Genomic DNA, 21,264 nt, shown 5'->3' with positions numbered 1-21,264 from the left:
CACAAGGTAAAGCTGAAGACTTTTCTCCTCAAACATCCAAAATCGGGGCTAAACAAGAAAACAAACACTGGGAGACATTTTAGCCGTGTTCTCCAGGCACGTATCGATGTGCCACACATCGATCATCAGTCAGAGAGCAAGTCCTGCACACTGTCTCCCTAGGCCTAAAGGAACACTCGTGATTGCACATTATTGATTGTGTGACTAAGGATATAATTGGTCTGTGTTTGTGTGTGGTGACAACAGAGCAACTAAACATGTGCAAACACAATGAAATCTCCCTTTGCTGCAAACACTCATTAATAATACCTGCAGAAATATGTTCATCAAACCGAGAGCACTATCACTTAATAAAAATAAATAAATAAAGTGTTCTGGAAAGCTTGCATATGTTCTCCAGCCAGACGATGACTTTGTGTACTGCCAAAAACAAGCTAAGTGGGCTAACCAAATGTCAGCGCTTTAGCACACAGCCTCATTGTCCCTTGTGAAGCAACGCTGGCCAACGCACTTTTAATTAGGCGACAATGGCACTGATTAAAAAATCATTGCATTGATTGAGCTCAAGTGTGTGTGTATGTGTTGAATGGTAAACTAAAAATTTCTAAGTACATAGGTGTGCAAGTGTTTTGTGAGAGCAATCAGGTGAGGGATTAATCATTTATATGCATGTGTTGTCTGGTGTCAAAGGCCAAACAGCTTTTTTATTCCATTTCTCTTGATAATTGCTACCACACAAACATTTGCTAATGCATTTGCTAATGCAGGACCTAGGGCATCTGGTTCTGGTCCTCATCTTAGCTAATTAGAATTAGAGCTTGTATCACGTGCAGATATTCATCATGGTGGTGATCTATTTTTTCAGCAAAATGAATGACTGAACTGGTTCAGGGCTTAGGTTCCTAGACTTAAATTCTTGGGTTGGATTCATAGGATTATGTTTCTGGGATTACATTCCTGCTCCGAGGTTCCTGTACAAGATAAATTTATACCTGGGTTTGAGTTTTATGGCTTCGGTTCTGGGGCTAAAGCTTCAGGGCTAAAATTGCAGGAATTTAAATCCTGGGTTTAATCGTCTTGGCTGAATTTTATCAGCTAGTTTCTGGGTCACATTTTTAATTAATTTTCCCTTAACTTTTTGTTTTAGGTAAGAATAACTAATAGATAACTGATAGATTTGACTAATAATGTGCAATAGGCAATGTTATCAAAGATACACAGTTAGCATGAATTACTTGATATGTGTTTAAAGGTTAACTAAATACATTTGAATGTCTTAATGTTTATTTAATCCATGACAAAACATAAATTGTAGACTCTTATGAAACATTGATAGCTTACTTTTGTCTGCTCTCCTTGTGTAAGTATTAAAATTGTTATTCAGACTCAGTAAGGTCACATATTTAGGTCATTGTGTGCTTAAGGTTACTTTTTGGTGGAATGAAGACTGGTTAATGTAACTATTGATTATTAGTGATTGTTGATTATTTGTCTTATGTTGTGTAATAATAATAATAATAATAATAATTGAATGCATGTGGTACTTACTTTGTCATTGTAGCTAATAGTGTATTAACAATGACATTCCTGTTTTTTTTATATAATTTTCTTGGCTTAAGTTCCTGTACAGAAAAGCAATTACCCTCAGAAATACTATATGCTGTAACTGGAAAGTAGTAAGGTTAAATTGCAAAACTGTCAGACTACCGCCATTAGCCCTTAACCCACAACTGCTTCAGTGGTGTCAGATAACAAATAGCCCTGCATTTAACCTTTAATTCTTTCACATTGAAGAATCTTGCTAGAATTTCCTCCGTGACATTAATAAAACATCTGAAGAATAAAACACTACCTCATCCTTTCTTCGTCTCTGTTAATAAATACATGCTGGACATTTTGGTTCAAACGCTTTACATATGCTGCAAACCTCACAGACTTATATCAAATACTGTACATACAGCTGGGATGTAACACAGGACCTGTCAGTAGATTGGAGTATGTCCTTGAAGACACATTGTTTCTGAAAACGTGGACATCTTTCTTGCATTCTAGCATGAATCTTGACTTTAATACGAGAGGACGTGAGAACGTGTGAACACTGCTCTTTGATCGTTTGTTCCTTTCCCAGTCAAAGCTTTTTTTCCTCTTTCTTCATGCCTGCCTCTTGCAGAATAACCCAATAGTGATTTCCTAATTTTATTTTGGCATAAAGATGTTTCTCTCCCAGCTTATAAAAACATCTTTAAGAGTTTCGTGCTCATGTCATTACGTCCTCCTGCTGTAACTCCACATGCATTCTGTAATTGTGAATTTATTTACATAAGAATGTCTCAGCATTATACCTTCCATTTTTTTCCCTCATCTTTAATAAACTTGGATGAAATGGTGAACAAGAAGTTTCTCATGCCGAGAATTTCACGTTATTTAAAACAGACTTGAACAATGTCACAAAGAAGCAATTTTCTCTCCGCAATGCAGGCTGCTACCTCTCATCTTCAGGCAAATTAGCATTCATGGTGCATTCGCCAAAGAAAGCTTCCCAGATAGTGGCTGAGATAAAACATTTTCCCATATGGCCACTAAAGGACCCGAGAGAAGCTGTAATTTTATCAAAAATTAAACACATTCATTATGTTGGAATGGTATCCATTGTCTGGTAAGTATTTGAGATGACTTTATTTGAGCAAATAGTCGACTGTACATACTGCTGTGTTTGCTGAATGCCTTGAATGTAAACCTCTCCACCTTTCTATTTCTACGTTTCCTTTACTATTATAAAGGGTGACAGCCTCACCTGAGCAGCTTTGCATCGAAAACAGTCTCAATATCTTGCAGCACAGCAGGCAAGTACTTCAGAGCTGCCACCTACACACACACAAACACACACACACAAATACACACTTTTTATTTAGAGCTGTGTTAATTTACATGTGACTGCTGTTCACAGTAGCTGAAAGCGTCAAACCTGGCTGGTTAATGCACACCGAAATCACCTGTTGTGAACGTCTCACTTTTTGTCAGGCTGCCAGGCCTGTTGAAGCTAAAGTGTCTGTCCGGAACCAAGTGTGATGAGATGATACAAGTGGCTGAGCACAAGTGCTGAATTCATTAGAAGGAAAAAAATTCTAAAAGGAAGGCAACTTACACATAAACACACCCCCCACACACATTTACACATACAATCGATCTTCCTCCGTCTCTTTCTATCAAGCACACACGTCCTACTATCTTCACAAGAACCTACATATGTTGAAGTAGAATGAACACTGTATCTAGCACTTTCCCATGTATTGGGTTACTTTCAGTGGTGCACAGTGGCTTAGTGGTTAGCACGTTCACCCTATATCACAGCTGCTGGAGTATGCATGTCCTTCCTGTGCAATTGTGCTCTACAATGGGTTAGAACGGTGTTACACCCAGCGTTCCCCAAAATAGGCTCCAGTTTTCCTGTATAGGACAGATGGTTTTGGAGAATAGATGAATGCATTGTGTTGGATGGATGGATGGATGGATGGATGGATGACGTGGTGGATGGTGGATAACTATCTCCTCTATGCCTACACCTAAATCTAACCCTAATTCTAAACTAGGCCTAAAACTCAGCTACCAAAAGCCTTTTTTTAAAATAAAAGCTAACATTCCTTTGTTGGGGACATTTGGTCACCGCCAGAAGACAAAATACGTCTGTCTGCACACACACACACACACCTGCTGCAGTAGGGTGGTGTTGTAATCACTCTTCATCAGCCTGTTGATGGATTCAAATAGGCCTTTTAGAGAATCTTCAAACTCAGCTTGCTCCTTCCCTTCATAAAGCCTAGAGAGAGAGAGAGAGAGAGAGAGAGATTAGAGAAAGTGAGTAAATTAGCATTAAATACAATCAGTTATGCAAAGGTTTGGACACAGTCACAGATACCAACATTAAGGTTTACATTTGGCTTATGGGCAGGGCTAGAACCTTACATCACCATACCTTTATACCTTTATATCACCAACGCATTCATATGAAATCAAACAAAACCCTTTTTTTCCACAGCAATCTTCCAAACTCACTGCTCACATTCTGTAAATGGTAGTTTCATAGGGATGAAATGATGGTGTCTTTAACATAACTGGCTCTTGTGCTACATTCAAACAATGAAAAGAATTCAAAACGAAGAGCATACGACTCTGGAAGTTTCAGCATTCAGCCAGGTTTCTACCAACTTGTGAAATGTTTCTCAGTGTAGGACGTCACACAGACGATTTCTTAGTCATTAACAAACACATCTGAGGGAATGTTGTTATTAGCGACAGATTTGTTTTAATTCTGTATCATTCTGCTTTAACATGTTTTGACAAAAGGCCCTGTAGCTATCTAAATCATTAGCCCGAGTCATTAGCTAGTGAACGCTCGCTGTCTATTTTGGCAGTTGCTTAGCAACCCTGTCATTATGAATTTAAGCACTTGAACAGTGAGCATATGTTGTCGAAATCACAATTTCAGGAGTCCATGTTTAAAAGCACTAATGGTTACAGACCAGAAGTGTTTGAGTACTGTAGCCAAATTGAATTATTCGGTAATAGTTGGCTCTTCAGCAGTAAAAGGTGTTGAACGTTTAGGGACCGGCTTCATAACCTGCACTGGAAAAGGTCTACCGGATAGCACACGTGTCAAATCCCTTGCTTGTGTTGGTTTAATGGATGTAAGGCAGAGAAATCTCTTCACAGTACTGCACTAAGAGCTCTAGCCTGACTGACACTTCAATCAAAGCTGTCTGATTTAAGAGACTGCGCCAAAGACGTCTCAATCCTCCATTTTCTCTCTCTTTATACCATCCTGCCCCTATTCAGCCACTTCTCTCTAATTGTGTCTCGCCATCCAGGCTCTCTTTCTCTTCCCTATTTCCGATGTCATTTGTCTCTTTCTCACTCTTTCTTCACTTTAATATATTTTCTGTTAAGTGCAACATCAGTTCTCTTCACTCCTGATCCTGCAGCCCTCACACAGAACTTTCTGTCCTTACACACCTGACTCAGCTCATAGAGGAGGCTCATAATTATGTGGTGTAAAATCAGGGAGGTTCCATGACTAGACCTGACAGACACACACACACACACACACACACACAGTATTACTCATGCTTTCTGCCAGGGAGACGTGACTACTGACATGTTATTATCAGACCATCCTCAGTATTTATAATTACTCTCGAGGAACAGCAGTGTTTACAGTGCCTCTGACCCTCTACACACACTACTGGGACATAACACAGGACATAACTCTCTACATCACTACTCCAAAAATATGGAAACAGAATGCACACTGTATACGTCAGACAGAACATGAATAAAATCAGGGTGGTGGCAAAAAAATAAATAAAAAATCAGGACAGGAAAAAAGCATTTGCACCTGCAGTGCTTGAGGAATGTTTAAGTCGCGTTTTTGCAGGAATGACACCAGATTTATCAGATGTTAAATGAGTTATTACTGACCGTATGACCATGCTATTTATCAACCTATTTAGTTTGCAAATTGTCCATATATTCTTTTTATTATGCAAAGGTTAGCATCATTAACTCTTCTGAAGAACAAAGAGAAAGAAACAATGGCAAAAGGGACATCCTTACACACATTAAAACATGTTAGGGTGAAAACAGCCCACCTGATCTAGCACTTTCACACTATTAGGTTATTTTAACTCAGTGTATTGGGGTCTGTTGGTATAATTATTACTGTAGCTAATGAACATTATGCCTACACGTGAAGCATACTCTAAACCAGGCCTAACCAAAAGCTAATTTTGGGCTTCATATTAAAAACAACTGGGACAGTCAAACCTGTCAGATATTCCTAATCTTTTGTGGGCACATTTGCTCATTACTAGAAATGTGTGTCTGGCCACGCACAAACACAAAACACAAGGGTTGACCTAACCTTTTCCCAGTATTATATTAATATTAACTCGAGTAAGTTTCTGTACTGAGCATTGTTTGGTTAAAAATGATTCAGATGTTGAGTTGCCTTGTACATTATTGTTATAATTATTATTAGCGGTAGTCGTTATACTAGTATAAGACTACCACTCACTGCCTAAAATATGTATTTTAGGATATGCAGTTTAGTAGTGGCGCTAGTAAACTGTTAAAAATAAATTAACAACCTCCATAAATAACCTCCATGATGACTTAATTTATGCAACTGACTGGAATGAGGTTTGCATACATATTAAATGTGCACAATATTTTATGTACAAATCCATGTTACTTGAAAGATAAAAGGGAAAAATAAAACAAGCAGTCACAGATCTTTCTCTGAACAAACTTAAAAAAAATATATAATAATTCAGCTTCAATCCTGTGACCTTATTCTTTTAAATTATCCATGGCTGTGATGAAAAAAGCGGCATAAATTCACAAGCACCGCTATAGATATACTGAATACCAGATCACAATATATTATGTAAATCCCTGGACATGCACACACTCTCTTTTTCTACAAGAGACCACACACACACATATTCACACATGAAATGTTGAGGGATGCAATAAAAGAATGAGCAGTAGTGCTAGCACAAACACCATCAAATGCAACAGGACAAACAACCGAAAGGCTTGTGGTTAGTGAGACTGAGCTTTCTCTTGTACTCACACTTGCACACACACACACACACACACACACACACTGCAGCAGTGTTAATCCCGGTGGCCCATATAAAATGAAAAAGCATTAGAAGATCTTTACAGACTGCAGAGCCGTCAGTCACAAACCCTTAACTGTCCTTGTACAGGCAGCTGAAGCACACGGGCTATTACAGAGACAGATAGCACTGTACACACTCTGAGTGTAATAGAGAGAGATGTGGGAGACAGTGTAGCACTACAAGTAAATAAAGAAAAATAACTCGGCAAAGGAATTATTTAAGAATTTAACTATTTAAGAATTTTAAATGTGTGTTTACTCATTTTTATGACGCCTTGCTGTGCTGCTGGAACGTCAAAAATGAGCTCCTGACCAAAACGTTACGCAAGATCACCATTTCAAGTCGTACTTACAAGTGAGACATTTTTAAATTATTAATGATCAGCAGTTTTCTAATTTATTCCCAGCTGTATACCTTAATCTATGGAGGAAAGAAATGAAAAAGAAGTCACTGCCTAACACAGTCCTAAGCCTGACATATGTGTTTCTGGGACACATTAAGCCCGGAGGATATGTACAGTGTGTGTGAAAGCCAATAATATAGACACAATATCAGTGCATTTATGAGTTCCCTACATTGATATCACAATAAGGTTAAAGCAAGGACTAGATATTTCTTTTTTGTGCAAAGTCAATGTAGTCAAGTGTAGTCTAAAATCTTTATTCTGGAAAACAGCACTTTGCTTTAATGGCAACATGTGAATTAGGGATGTAACCAAATATGACTGCATTATATAGCTTGAACAGAAAATATATTAGAAATGGATACACTGGAAAGTAGTGTAGAAGATTTTTTACTTTCATGTGGAAGTGAGCGAGCAGTCAGACAGGCAGCTCATAGGGCACACAAAGGCCGTGTTCATAAATACGAAATTATACTGTAGCAAGATGATTAGTTTGGGAAAAAGAGCCAAGTGAATCCATTAGAAAATATCATTCCATCAATACTGCGAACAAGATTAGGAAATAGTCCTGAGCACAGTAGTCTAGTCTAGTATGTAACATGTAAACATACTGCACATTACATTCTATTACATCTTCTTATTTCTATTCGTTCTTTTTTTAGAGAACTGGTCCGATTTCCTTGAGATAAAAGAAAACCCATTCCGGTTTTGGTCACGTCTTACCAGATATTTAGACCAGTAAACAGATACACACCCAGATATGGCTAAAAAACAATGCTCAATACTTCTTTTTGATTAAAAACTTTACTTTTTATGAATAAATATATCTTACTGAAACTTTAATACCATCATCATTATTATGAAATTGATGATATTGTAGTACTGCAATATGTCATGTTATGATTTGCATTTTAAGTCAGATTATAAAACCGGAGCTGTCAAACTGTAAATCCAGTCCCTCTAATGGATCCAACAAGTTTAAGGGTTCAATAAAGATCTATACCCCTGAAATAAGCTTCCTGTTTGATTTAGCTGGTGACATTTATCAGGTTATGCAGACTCGATTAGCTGGTGTGAGATAATGCTTTTGAATTACTGTGGGTGTCGTTTTAAAGCTGAAAAACAAAGAAACATCAGCAATAATAAAAGACCACGCAAATGCCAAGGCAAATAAACTAATCAGTGTGGCAAACACAACAACCAAATAACAACAAAAACAAAAAAACCTGGGAGGGTTTAAACATGAGCAAACTGAGAAGCTGAATGATTAGATGACAATTCTTCTCAGCATCGCAGTGGATCTGAACCCATCACAGAAACACTGGCTGTAAAGTAGAAGTACTGCCTGGATGGGATGTCCATCATAAGACACCATGCACACACACACACGTATTTACACCCAGACAAATCAGCATCCATCTGCTGGCATTTTGCTGGACAATGAGAGGAGACTGGAAAATTCACTTGGGAGAAAATGAAATGCTTCATACAGACAAAAACAATAAGCTGTGCTCTTGTTTCAAAGTATAATTTTTAGGTAGCTATTAATATATTTTCTAAAATTACTTCTCTGAACTTTTCTTGGAACAATTTCTAGTTAGCAATTAGTTCTAAGGCACTGATTTATATCTGTACCCTTTGACTGCATTATGCACATTTTTATATTGAGAGGAAAATGTGAAGATTGCAAAATAAATCAGCCTATTAAATGAATTATCATTAGCAGTGCACACAAATGTACAGATCTCATAAGTCCAGCTGTTCAAAAAAAAGAAAAGAAAAAAAGTGGACCTTCCAAGCAACATTCAGAGAGACACTCCGAATAATTGGCACAGAAAAAGAGAAATGGTGGGGTAAACCACTGTGTTGCTCTTGGATGCATTCCCAGTAATCTCTCTATATCACATCTCACTCTCTAATTAATAGTCTTTCTAGTTCTCATATGCTGTTGTGTGCACCCAGCCACACAATGAATCCATCTTTTCTCTTCTGGCTTTTGTCACTTCAGTCTATCGCAAATGCTAATTCAGATTCTGGCTTCTTCATTATCGCTCGTATGGCCTCACACACAATCAGAAACACGTGCACCACAACACAACTCTTATAATTAGAGTGTACTTAGCTAGTGTCGAGCCATCAATAGTTATCAGGCACATTAATGCAGCAGTCAGCTTCTTTAAAGTGGAACTATGGAAATCTATTCAAACACACACATGTACACACACACACACACACACACACGAAAGCATTCAACTGAGAAGCACAGATAAACTTTAACCACTTACTATTTTTGTGTTGAGTGTGTGTGTATGTAACACAACGTTTACATCACACCACAGCACTACTAAAAGCCCACCTGTTACACTCAAGTTCCCAAGAGTGAACTGCTTGCTGAGATACTGGATATTTTGGTGATGGATATCAGAAAATGAGAGCCTCTGAAAGTAATGGTGCTTATAAACACATGCAAGGCTTTGATAACACACAGACACACTCACTGGGAATACAGCATGCGGGAGCGTACGATGAACTTGAAGATGTACTCGAGAGCTTTCAGTGTGCGGAGAATGGGCTCGCACGCTTCTCCCCGACTGGACACGTCCAAATACGTCTTCAACACTGACATCAACTTCCTGTAGAAGAGACGGAAAGAAACACAACCCAACAATGAAAAATGTTTCATTTTACAACAACAGCCTTAGTATGCATGTGTGCATAATTTTCCCTTTTCTGTTCAGATTTGTGTATGTCATTAATGACACTGTAGTGGGCTACTGGTTTGATGAATAAGTTTAAAGCCCAGTGCCGCTGAATTTCCCTGTTCCAACTGCTGTTAATTATATTTAAATTAAAGTTCTGTGTTATTTTCTGTGTGAAGTCTTGATGAAACAACGGGCAAGCAAGACTGCACTTCACGTTAATGTTTTTCATGGCATTTGGAATTTGGGACAAAGGCAGTCCAAATGAAACTCACCACCTCTAAAGCTTCTGTGACATTTGAATTGTGGGGCAATAGTTACTTATTTTCCCAGCTGTATTTTCTGTTTAATTTTATGCCTGAGATATGGCTTTATCACGGTTCAGTTGTGTGCTGTGTTGTGGTGGCCACATTTGGATGAGTTCATTGCTATTCCTCAGTGGTATTTGGGTCTGAAAGCCGAGAATGTGGGCTGGCACCGGGACATCACTCATCTCCTGTCCACGCCAAACAAAATGGGGAAAAAAACACACACTGTGTCTGGCGCACTACTATCAGATTTTAGGTGGATTTTTTAATATGGAACGTAGATAAAACATACTGTATATTACAGATTGAACGCCCATAATATTTCATTAAAAATGACAAAATACACATTTCTATTCCCTAAACATTATTCTGTATAGGAACAGAAAAGGAAAGTCTACAATGGTAGATACACTAAAGAAACCCCTACACACAACTGGTATAAATTTTTTGTAGTAACAAAAAAACATGTATCCGGTCTCACATTTGTTTTAGATATAAATAAAAGTCTCTTATTCTTTTCTCATAATTGCGCAGACTTGTGCATGTAGATTTAAACACGGCATGCTTAGTATAATTTATAAAGATGGGGATAAAAAAGGAAAAACAAAAACATAGAATAGAATAGAGTAACATTACAAAGGCAGCCATCTTAGATCACCGGAGTTAATCCTGCTAACATTTAATTCCACTGTTCATCTGAGACTGAAGGTTGATTTATATTGGAATTTAATTTCAATATTAAATTAGTGGCTTTATTTGTTTGTTTGTTTATTTATTTTACAAAATCAAGTCTTTCAGAAATAAGACTGCAAGCAGGAACGTAAAGCTGATATTTAAACTAAGCTTATGAGTATTTGGGCTTTTTTATGGAAAAAACTTGGACTGAGATGTACTTCCATTACTCTTGTAGAAAAAAAAAACATCTCATGGCTTATTGACTCTATTTGATGTAAGTGGATAAATTGTGTAAACTGATTTGAAATTGACTTATTCCTTTATAACCACAAGACAGAACTGCATGCAGCTACAAAAATGCACACAAAGAGACAAAACACACCCACATAAATACACAGTTAAATGGACTTAACAGGCTTTTCATTTAATCATAATCCTCCTGCTTTTCCTTTGAGGTTCGCAGCAGTCTCAACAGGTTGAGAAGGTCAGCCCAGACTTCTCTATCTCTTAACAACAATTTCAGCTCTTTCTGGGGGTCGTTCCCAAACCTACTGTGAGATATAATCTCTACAGCAGGATTTATAGTTTCCCGCAGGACATGTCTGATGTAGCTCTACTCAGAGCCAACCAGAGTGAATCCTTATATGTTACCTGAACCAATTCGAGTGGCTCAGCTTGATTTGAAGGAGATGACTTGCTTTTAATTGTGAGCTCCTCATTCTATCATGTTAAGTCTAACAGAGGAACTTTATTTCCTAGGCTTCAATGATATCAGGTGGGGATAGGGATGTAGATTGATCATTAAAACAGATCTTTATCTACAGACTGAGCTCTGTTTCCAACACACACATGCACAGTGACTGCAACGCTGCTGCTGCTGCTGCCCAAAGCAGCAGTGCTCACATTTAAAGGATATCTTACACGTTAAATCACTAAAATGTAGACACCTTACTACAAGATAGAAAGTGTTATAAAATCATGACAAAAGTGGCATAAAAGAAAAGGGCATGTTACAGGCATTAGAGCAAGTATGCTGAAGGTGAAGAGAGTGCTTACACCAGCATACTCTATATTTATAAGATCAATAATCCAGTCATAGTGTGTGTGTGCGTGTGTGTGTGTGTGTGTGTGTGTGTTTTGTCGAGGTCCATTTTTGAACTTACTTGTACGCCAGCGTGGCACTGAAATGCTGTTTAATGTAAGCCTCCAGCACTGTGTTAAAATGCTGAAACTTTCTGTCTGCAATCAAGCCTATGATGTAGATCTGACAGGTGACATGATGGGGGGGGAGAGAGAGAGAGAAACAGAGAGAGAGTACGAGTTTGAGAGATGGGACAAAATTAGAGAGTTGTGGTTAGGTATTTCAAACTGTCAGAAGATATATGGGAAGAGAAGCAGAAACAATTAATATGGTATGATGCATGTGTGTGTGTGTGTGTGTGTGTGTGTGAGTGTGTGTGCTCTCCTCACCAGTGCATCAAATACCAGTATGTCATAATCATCAGTCTGAGAATGCTCCATCATGATGTTAAACAGGGCATCAAGTGTGTCCTGCAGAAACTACTCTCACACACATATAAAGCATATAAATTATACAAAGGTCAGTTGAACAACATATACATAAACACAAACCATACGCACAACACAACACACTTAACACACACCTTGACGACTTCCTCGCCATCAATGAGTTTCAAGTCTTGTAGGTTTTCTTTGAGCAGCTCGGGCCGAGTCCTCCATTTGAGCAGACCCAACAAACCCACTGCCAACACAAACACATGCACACAGCCGTTTATTCAGCTCTAATCAGCATTTTTTCTCTACTAATTCCATCTTTACAATAAAAATCTGTTCCAGGTGACAATATTATTAATTTGGATATTTGTGTGTTTCCTAAAGGGCCTTGTCACAGCAGGGAGGCATAATTGATGATTTGTTAATATGATTAACTGTTTTTTTTTTTTCCTGAACAGCTGTTATTCAGAGTGTGTGTGTGTGTGTGTGTGTGTGTGTGTGCGTGTTCAGGAATTCTGCATCACTGGTACACAAAAATGATCAAGCAGCCATTTTGACTATGCTAACAATTCATTTGTTCCAATGTTGTATATTTAAATATAAATATTAATTATTCTTTACCATATTTTTTCTTACTATTAAAATAACATGATGTAATAAATGTTCATATTTCCAGTGAAACAAATTAAAGTGCATTTAAAGGCAATTCATATTAATGGAATTCATATTAAACACAATAGTCTTATCAACTAGCTAGCTGTTCGTACAAATAATCAAATGCAGTCTTAGCTAGCTTTTTAGAAGCATTAACTCGCTTTAACTTGTAACTTTAACATGTACAGTATAATAGTTAGCCTAAGATTATACAGCTGGCTACAAGTTTTAATGAAGTAATATAAGCATTAGCTTGTTGAAATTACATTAGCAAACTGAAATTAACGCTATGCCTCCATCAAACAACCAATTTTAACCATAGCAAAGACCAGAATGTTTTTTGTTTTTTTTAAGAAACTCACATCCAGCAGTGTTAACAGCAGGCATGATATCAATAAGAAGAAGATTTTATTCCTCCAGCTAATAAGCCCCAGATGTGTCAGTCGTTCCAGAGTAAATGCAAATAAGTTAGGGATTTTGTGTTGTGTTTTTGTGTTGAATACACATTGCTAATGAAGAGTGAAGTATAAAACATTACCTGGCAAATGCACTTGGTAGGACCATTATGAACATTAAAACTGTGACTTTATATAAAACCCCATAGTCTATAAAGGGAAATATTAATTACTGATAAAAGCCCCATGACTGCCAAACTCGGACAAGGTTGAGGACATGCATGTGCAGACCTAGAGAACTAAAACAAAATCTAAAGATTTAGTGCATATTTAACATTGAGACAAAGACTGCATTTCTTTGCTACTCAGTCCCCCCCCTCCTTTCTCTCTCCTCTCTCTCTCTCTCTCTCACACACACACACACACACACACCGTTCTGAGTGAGTTTGGTGGAGCAGACGAGGGTGGAAATGATGAAGCTGTCTCGTGAGCTGACCGACAGGCTGCCCGCAGTGCTGTTGTGCCTCATCAGCGTCGACCCTTTGTGGGTGTCACTGTTTGTGCGCTCAGAGGGTAAAGACAGGTATGAGCTCACATCCTCCATGCGCTTGCTATCGCCCTGAATAAACAGAAAGCACACGTGAATAAAGACACCTGATATATGCACGCAAATCTTCACACATGTCCAGTTTCTATTTATGTCGCCTGTTATCACAGCTTCACATCTCAACATGTTTGAAGGAGAATAGTGAAAACTCTCCTCTGCTGCCTGCTGTCTCAAATGTCCCCAGGGTCTATAAAGCTGCAGGTCGAATCTTATCTACAAACAACCCGGTGTGGCTTCAGGTTTTCAATTTATCCGAGTAAGAGCCACATCTGATAGTCATTAACATCAAGTGAAATCAGGTGTGGCTGCTGCTTGGGTTCCTGTTCTCATTTGGGGATTTAAAGTGTTCGCACAAGCACCCTTCATGACCCCTAAATGTCCAGAAAGACAGCAGTCTCTCTCCAAAACCCACCAGAGTGTTTACTAGAAACAACCTAAACAAATGCAGTTATTAACATGCTCACAGCTTCATGGTCCTTGTTTAATCCTGAGCTCAGGTTATTGTGTTGTTCTCCAAATATCTGTGGATTCTCCAGTTTCTTATCAAAAATATCTCAGTAACTGGCTAGGATGCGCTAAGGATGAGAATGTTTGTGTAAATAGCATCTTGCGATGGACTGGTGTCCCATCCTAGATGTATTATTGAAGATCTATTAATAAACATTATACCTATTTTTATTGTATTTTTCATGAATTACTTTTGATATTTGACACAAAAATCTCTTATACTCTTAGCACTGCAGAACCATTTGAGTGAGAAATGAAACATCACATTTTTGATATAGTTCTGTCCCAAATGCAGAGTTTTTAAACCCTAGGGCACTGGTGTGAAATAGCTTTAAACTTTTTCCGCATGGCATCACATGGGGAAGGAGCACAGGTCTTAGGGTATCATGACTCTGGAAGCTGTTTATTATTAAGTCGCAATCACACCGGACATCTACCATGTCCAGTTTTTTTCGTGTTAACAATTTTAGCATCCCTGCAACCCACTGTGATTAAAGATCTAACTGTCCATCTCCAGTTAAAATCTGAATTCTGATCAACATAGAAAGATGGCTACAAACAATACATATCTAGGACTCAAACCGCTCTGAACATCTGAAGGTAAAAATACTCCAATTCTGCACACATCTTTTGACTTGCTGCCCTGAGTGAGGATACCTATCTAAAGTGACAAGCTCTGTGTGTGTGTGTGTGCATATGTGTCTGACCTTAAATACCACCAGATCATGCTGTCCATCCCGCATCACTGTGCCATCCTCCTTCATCAGGCGCACAAATGCCATGGCAAAGTTTTTCTCACTCTTATCCTTTGCTACAGAAAAAAGAGGCAATGCAAGAAATTTACATTTATGACATTTGGCAGATGCCCATATCCTGAGCAACTTACATTTATCTCATTTATACAACTGATGAAATATTGAAATATTGTATAGCTACACTGTGCACCTGTATGATAGGTATACTTGCACACATACTGTACAGAATACAGTAGGAAACTGGCAATTGTGTAGAGAATGCTTGAGCTTTCTGCTCATATATTCATAAAGACTGAATCCAAGAAACCATAATTCACAACATGCTCATGCATCCTCTACCAATAAACACGTTTGCATTCACGCTTAAACAACTTCATATGGTAATATGAAGCTCATAGCTGTAGCTCATATGGATTTATCATTTCTTTTGCGTCTCCTTCCTCTCATGGTTTAGTCCTCATGTCTGCTTAAGGAGTTTTCCTTTGCTATTCCCACATCTTGCTTGATCATTATGGCTAATCTACATCAGACTGCTTCATGACCACGTCTATTGTTAAAAGCCTTAAACAACTAAAAGTGAACTAAGCTGAATGTAGACAGACAATATGCCATGGCGCAGACCTTATCTCTTCTTCACACTGAGCAAAATACTATGCAAAAGCTCTTTCAAAGATTGCTAATTTAAGACGAAATAAAGCAGTTCCATCGTAGAAACTTGGGCACAATAGGGTATTGTGAAAATGTCATGGTGAATTATACTATGGACAAAAACAGGACTGAAATCGAAGTTGTGATGAAGAGGAGAGAGAGAGAGAAAAAAAAAGCTAGCAAGCAGCACTCACACTCTTGAGAAGAGCGATGACGAAACATGAAGCGCAAGTGAATCCTCTGCATTTCCTCCAGAGGGATCGCCACCTACAGGAAGCAGAAATATCTCACTCTCACGTCTTTCATATGGCTAATGGCTATTTTTGATTTGCTCACACTCTTTTCTCATTCTCTGTCTGGCGGACTGAAATGATACAGGAACGACTTTTTTGTTTTGTTTTAATAACAATTGAATTTACAAAGTCATTTGTTACATGAAAGTTATGTCACTCAAACTTTTATAGTGTGTGATATAATTTTATGACGATCTCAGTGCAACTAGCTGTGAAGGACGTCTACAACTGATATTCGGGCTGCACAATTAATTATATTTTTAATCATGCTCATAATTACTGGTGCTCTTAAACATTTAGACAGCACTAAAACTTGTTCAAGCTTGAATAAAGTTGGAAAACATTAGATATTACTTTATTAACGTGTGAATAATGCAATAAAACTTTAATCCACGTATATTTTCTTAATGTAGCCAACCCTCATCCAGCTACAGAACTTGCCACAGCGGCATATGTATTTATTTAATTGATTTGTGTTAGTTTTTTTAATCTTTATTAATATATTCATGTTTATTACAGTTATTATTATTGTTATTTATATATTTTAAGTGTTTATATTTTTTACAATTCATACACTGAAATCAATAATGGTTTATAATATAATGGAATTTGTTTGAGAATATAAAATAAAGTAAAAATGTTTCATTTTTCATAATTATAAGAAATATTTATTTATTTATTTATTTATTTATTTATTTATTTATTTATTTATTTATTTATTTTTATTTTTATTTTTATTTTTATTTTTATTTTTATTTTTATTTATTTATTTTTACAATTTGCAGCTATTTTTGCTGTAAAACATTTTCTATTTTCTTTTTGTGTGTGTGTGTGTGTATGGGTGGAGAAAAGTCCAACCTTAAATGTTTCCATCCAGCGTGGTTGTTTAATCTGGTAGTAGATGACGGATCTGTATTCAGTTACTGGTTTATCTCCTGCTCCTAAACAGATAGCATTCTGGAAAAATAAAAAGAGTAAACACTGCCAATCAATTTCCCAAACTCTGAATGGAACTCAGTTTTTCTTGATACATTAGAAAATTTCAACATGTAACTACTCTACTATTTTTCAAAGCACTGTGTATGCGTGTGCTCGTACTGTCCCTTCACCATTTGTGCAAACATTTATCTGTAAAACTAACTTGAAAGCTGTAAAACTTTGAAACATACCACTCTCTCTGGCTAGTCATTTTCCAATCTTAAGAGCCATTTAAAACTTATACATTTCCAAACATCACTACTCCAAATGTACACTACCAGTCAAAAGTTTGGACACATTCCATGGTCTTTCCTGATGTTTATTTCTCTCTACCTTGTAAAACAATGTTGAAGGAGGCCGAAATACACAATAATCTCGTTTAAGCAGTTGTTATTGAGATATGTCTGCTACTGATGCTCTGTAAAGCCTTCATAACGGCTCTAATCTGAGGTGCTGTTAATTGGTGATTTCTGAGGCTGGTAACTCTAAATGAACTTCTCCTCTGCAGCAGAGGTCAGTTTTGGTCTTGCTTTACTGGGATGGTCTTCATGTGAGCCAGTTTCATCATGGTGCTTGATGGGTTTTGCAAATGCACTTGACAATACTGTTCTTGCAAGAACTATTCCAGAACACCTGACCTTCGTGTCTTAAAATAACAACTGACTGTTTTTTGTTGTCCTTATATATGGATTACTTAAGTCCATGAGTGTTATTTCATAGTTTTGAAATCTCCAGTATTGTTCTAGAATGTAGAAAATAAATCCCTAAACAAAAAACATTGAATTAAAAGATGTGTCCAAACTTTTGACTGGTAGTGTATGTATCTGTAGAACATCTTCAATGTATAAAATGCAGTTGAATCACTAAATGCACTTATTAATACTTGTAAGTTTATTACACTGTGCTGTTGGATAAAACAACGATTCATTAGAACAATAATTATGAAAATACACTTGAATTTCTTTTTTTTTCTATTTTACTGTCATCCATGTAGTTATTTCAAACCGATGAACCGTATAGAAAACCCAATTTACATGTCACCCTACAAATCAAGACAATATAGCACACCTCAGGTTTGTTAATTGAGAGGGTTACATATAGTGCAGGTTTCATTTCAAGCCCAGCACACATCTAAAAACTGATGATATTAGATAAATGACAAGAAATGCACAGCTAGAGAGAGATCATCCACAGGTTCTCAGGGAAGCAGAGAATTAAAGGAAAGTTTTAGTAAAGCTGCTGACACCATCTGGTTATTTGACCTTAGATCTGAAGTCAAACATGAAACCTACTCACCGGTACCAATTTGCCCTCCTCGTCACACACAAGCATGATGACCTCTACGTTCTTCTGTGTAGTTTTGTTGTACTTGTCAAAGTCTCCTGAGTGGAGGGTGAGGTAGATATCATTGCGGATGTCTCCTGGCATGATGATCTCTGGAAAGCCCAACTTGCGGGCCACAACAGTGCTCCGGTCCACAAGGTGGGGGTATTCTTTACGGATCTGAACGATATCACCAACCAGAGCCTTCATTGTCACCCACAGGCCTGCAGAACAAGTGTATATTAAAATTGGTGCAATGTATAAATAAAAGCAGTTTGAAGAAAAAATAGATTCGTAGATCACTGTTCTACCGTTTTTAACTTGCTTGGATGTTTCATTTTCAAGAAATTATTTGGTGAAAAATCTAATTTACACAATTTTCTACTACTCCCGGATTTACTTAATGAGCAAAGACATGTGCAGTGTTTATTAGCCTTGTTTAGATTTTTGCTAGCGCTCTGAGGCTGATGTAACAAGTGCTTAAAGTCTATTTAATCCAAATCTTTTTCATGAATAAACATCCACATGTTCACAAACTTCCTTTAAACAGCATAGTTAAGCTTCCCAAGTTAAATATAGACTACAAAGTCTGTGTTTAGAATAAAACTATGTAGTGACCCAGGGGTTGGAATCACTCAGTTGTACTTAAACAGTTATTTCAGCTGTACGAGATGCAGTGTTTTAGCGTTTGTTCAATTTTATACATTTCAGGAAATAATGGCGTTGAACTGCATTTGTTTTCATGCTTATGTTTACAATAAATATTTTGACTGAGAAACATCCATTACTTGAAGTCTTGTAGCTCCAGTGCAAACCTAAGGCTAAAATAAGACATCAAACATCGAACATGGTTGATCGACTACACTTTTAGTAAGTGGAAAGTTTTTAATTCGTTCTTGTAATTGAGAGTGGAACGTGAGTATTCGTGCAGAACTGCATGCAGGACCTCATTTACAATCAGACGGCATCCAAAAATCAGAAGACTACTAACAAGCAAGAGTGATTTTTTTCGATTTCAAACAACAGAACTTGTACGAAAAATTATGACCACTAACACCTGCACCTAATCGAAGATTTTGTGTATCTGCTCCCAAATGGCTCATATTAGACCCACAAGGAAAAACTAATCTCATTTCATTCAATATAAAGTGTATATCACTGACATGCAACTATTGCTCTTTTCTAGATTCTCTCTCTACCCACACTGCCCTCCACTTGCTGGTGTTAATGAAAGCTATAAACCTCAGCTCGTGAGTCCCTAAGGTAGATCATTATAATCCAGACCTATGCTCTCTTTTCTGTTTGGAGGATTGCACGTTGGATGCAGTGCTGTAATAAACCTGTAGCTAAGAAAAATAATACCATTTAACACCATGTACTTTGAAGCAGGAATCATAGTCTTACCCTGTCCTCCACTGTCCCCTCTGGAGGTGGTCACTTTGGTCAGGAGGGTGTGAAGAAAGTCGTTCTCAGCCAAAACCCTGCACACACACACACACACACATATATCTATATATACATGGGCATTTAGAAGAAAAGACAAGACTAGTCACTCCTCAAGATAAATGACAGTAGGTTAAATAGGTGACAGGTAGTGAACACCGAAAGATTAACGACTTGGATGATAAGAGTCTAAGAAATGAGAAAATTTCAAATGAGGCAGGGGAGAGGAACACGGGAATCAATAACTTACGGCTGAAAAGGAATAAAGTACTGCTTTTCTTCATCACACTCTGTCTTTCCTTTGATGATGTCGCTGATGTCCATCACTGTGAAAAAGACGACAGAGACGGATTGCTTCATACTCAAACATTAACTCTACAGAGAGCCAAACAACCACCCTTCCAACTTTATACAAAGACAAAGTAAAAAGTGTGTCATATATATTCATTTACATGCCAGGGGCAGTGATTAAAAGTTAGAATAATGTAATATGTGATTATAAACTTCACATTATAAACTTTTTAAAGTGACAGTCTGTAGTATTACTGTTAAAAATTAAAAACATGAGTCATGAGACACTGTAATACAGAGTTCCTTAGCTGAGTCAGCCTGAAAGTCCTATAACTGTGATTCACTGTCAGTGATGTGTCAGGAACGATGGGTCAGAATTGGTGGGAAATTTCAGCCAGTTCAGGTACATCAAATTTCATCACAGCACAACAGCAAGAATGAGAAAAGTCTGACTACACAGTGCCAGGCATGCAATCAGAGAGAGAGAGAGAGAGAGAGAGAGAGAGAGAACAAATCAGGAGTCAGAGTGAGAGTCAATAAGAGGAAGAAGAAAATGGACAGGCGTGGTGGGGTTGTGTGCTGAGCAAGTAAAATCGAGTGCACACTACACAGTTTTCACCCAAAATTCCCAGTCTTTACTAATTCTGGTGCTTAGTGCCCACACTCCCGCACTTCAGCATTTATTCAAGTGCCTGTTGTACTTCCTATTAGTAGCTGAGGTCTTCACACTACACTATTTATTGCTCAAACTCACAGACTGAGAAGCTTGCACCTCAGAAACATTCACACTGCATGCCAGCTCATCACGGAAGCTAGCAGCGAGTACTCAATAAGTTGATGGAAGGATAGTGAATGATCAGCGTTATTTCTGTTGTGAAGTGCTGTAGTGAAGGTTTCTCTCCGATTTTGTTTCACATTTAGTCATACCTTGCGACAGATGACGAGCTTTGTGGCTTCATGTTTTGACTAGCATGCTAAGAACAGCTTGTGTTTTTTGAGAGCTCGCTGAACAAAAGTACACAGATTAGATGAGCAAATACACAAAGCACACAGACAAGGTAATGAAAATGCAAGCTGAAAGAGAATA

General features: G+C 37.6%; 1 protein-coding gene across 1 annotated transcript in view; it reads right to left on the bottom strand.

The window, feature by feature from the left end:
- LOC131364958 (dedicator of cytokinesis protein 2) overlaps window positions 1-21,264 on the bottom strand; it is a 115,154-nt gene that overhangs the window by 81,574 nt on the left and 12,316 nt on the right. Inside the window, exons 11-23 of the mRNA XM_058408462.1 lie at window positions 20,137-20,212; window positions 19,848-19,924; window positions 18,417-18,667; window positions 17,001-17,099; window positions 16,044-16,116; window positions 15,154-15,257; window positions 13,765-13,951; window positions 12,433-12,530; window positions 12,239-12,328; window positions 11,932-12,032; window positions 9,585-9,719; window positions 3,709-3,817; window positions 2,795-2,865 (exon numbers count right to left, since the gene is read on the bottom strand). Coding sequence (XP_058264445.1) covers window positions 2,795-2,865; window positions 3,709-3,817; window positions 9,585-9,719; window positions 11,932-12,032; window positions 12,239-12,328; window positions 12,433-12,530; window positions 13,765-13,951; window positions 15,154-15,257; window positions 16,044-16,116; window positions 17,001-17,099; window positions 18,417-18,667; window positions 19,848-19,924; window positions 20,137-20,212 — 1,471 coding nt within the window. The remainder of the gene's footprint in view (window positions 1-2,794; window positions 2,866-3,708; window positions 3,818-9,584; window positions 9,720-11,931; window positions 12,033-12,238; window positions 12,329-12,432; window positions 12,531-13,764; window positions 13,952-15,153; window positions 15,258-16,043; window positions 16,117-17,000; window positions 17,100-18,416; window positions 18,668-19,847; window positions 19,925-20,136; window positions 20,213-21,264) is intronic.

The sequence above is a fragment of the Hemibagrus wyckioides genome, linkage group LG14, assembly GCF_019097595.1.
Source record: "Hemibagrus wyckioides isolate EC202008001 linkage group LG14, SWU_Hwy_1.0, whole genome shotgun sequence".
Classification (NCBI taxonomy): Eukaryota; Metazoa; Chordata; class Actinopteri; order Siluriformes; family Bagridae; genus Hemibagrus; species Hemibagrus wyckioides.
The sequence above is the reverse complement of the archived record's forward strand: the minus strand, read 5'-3'. Positions and strand labels throughout refer to the sequence as shown.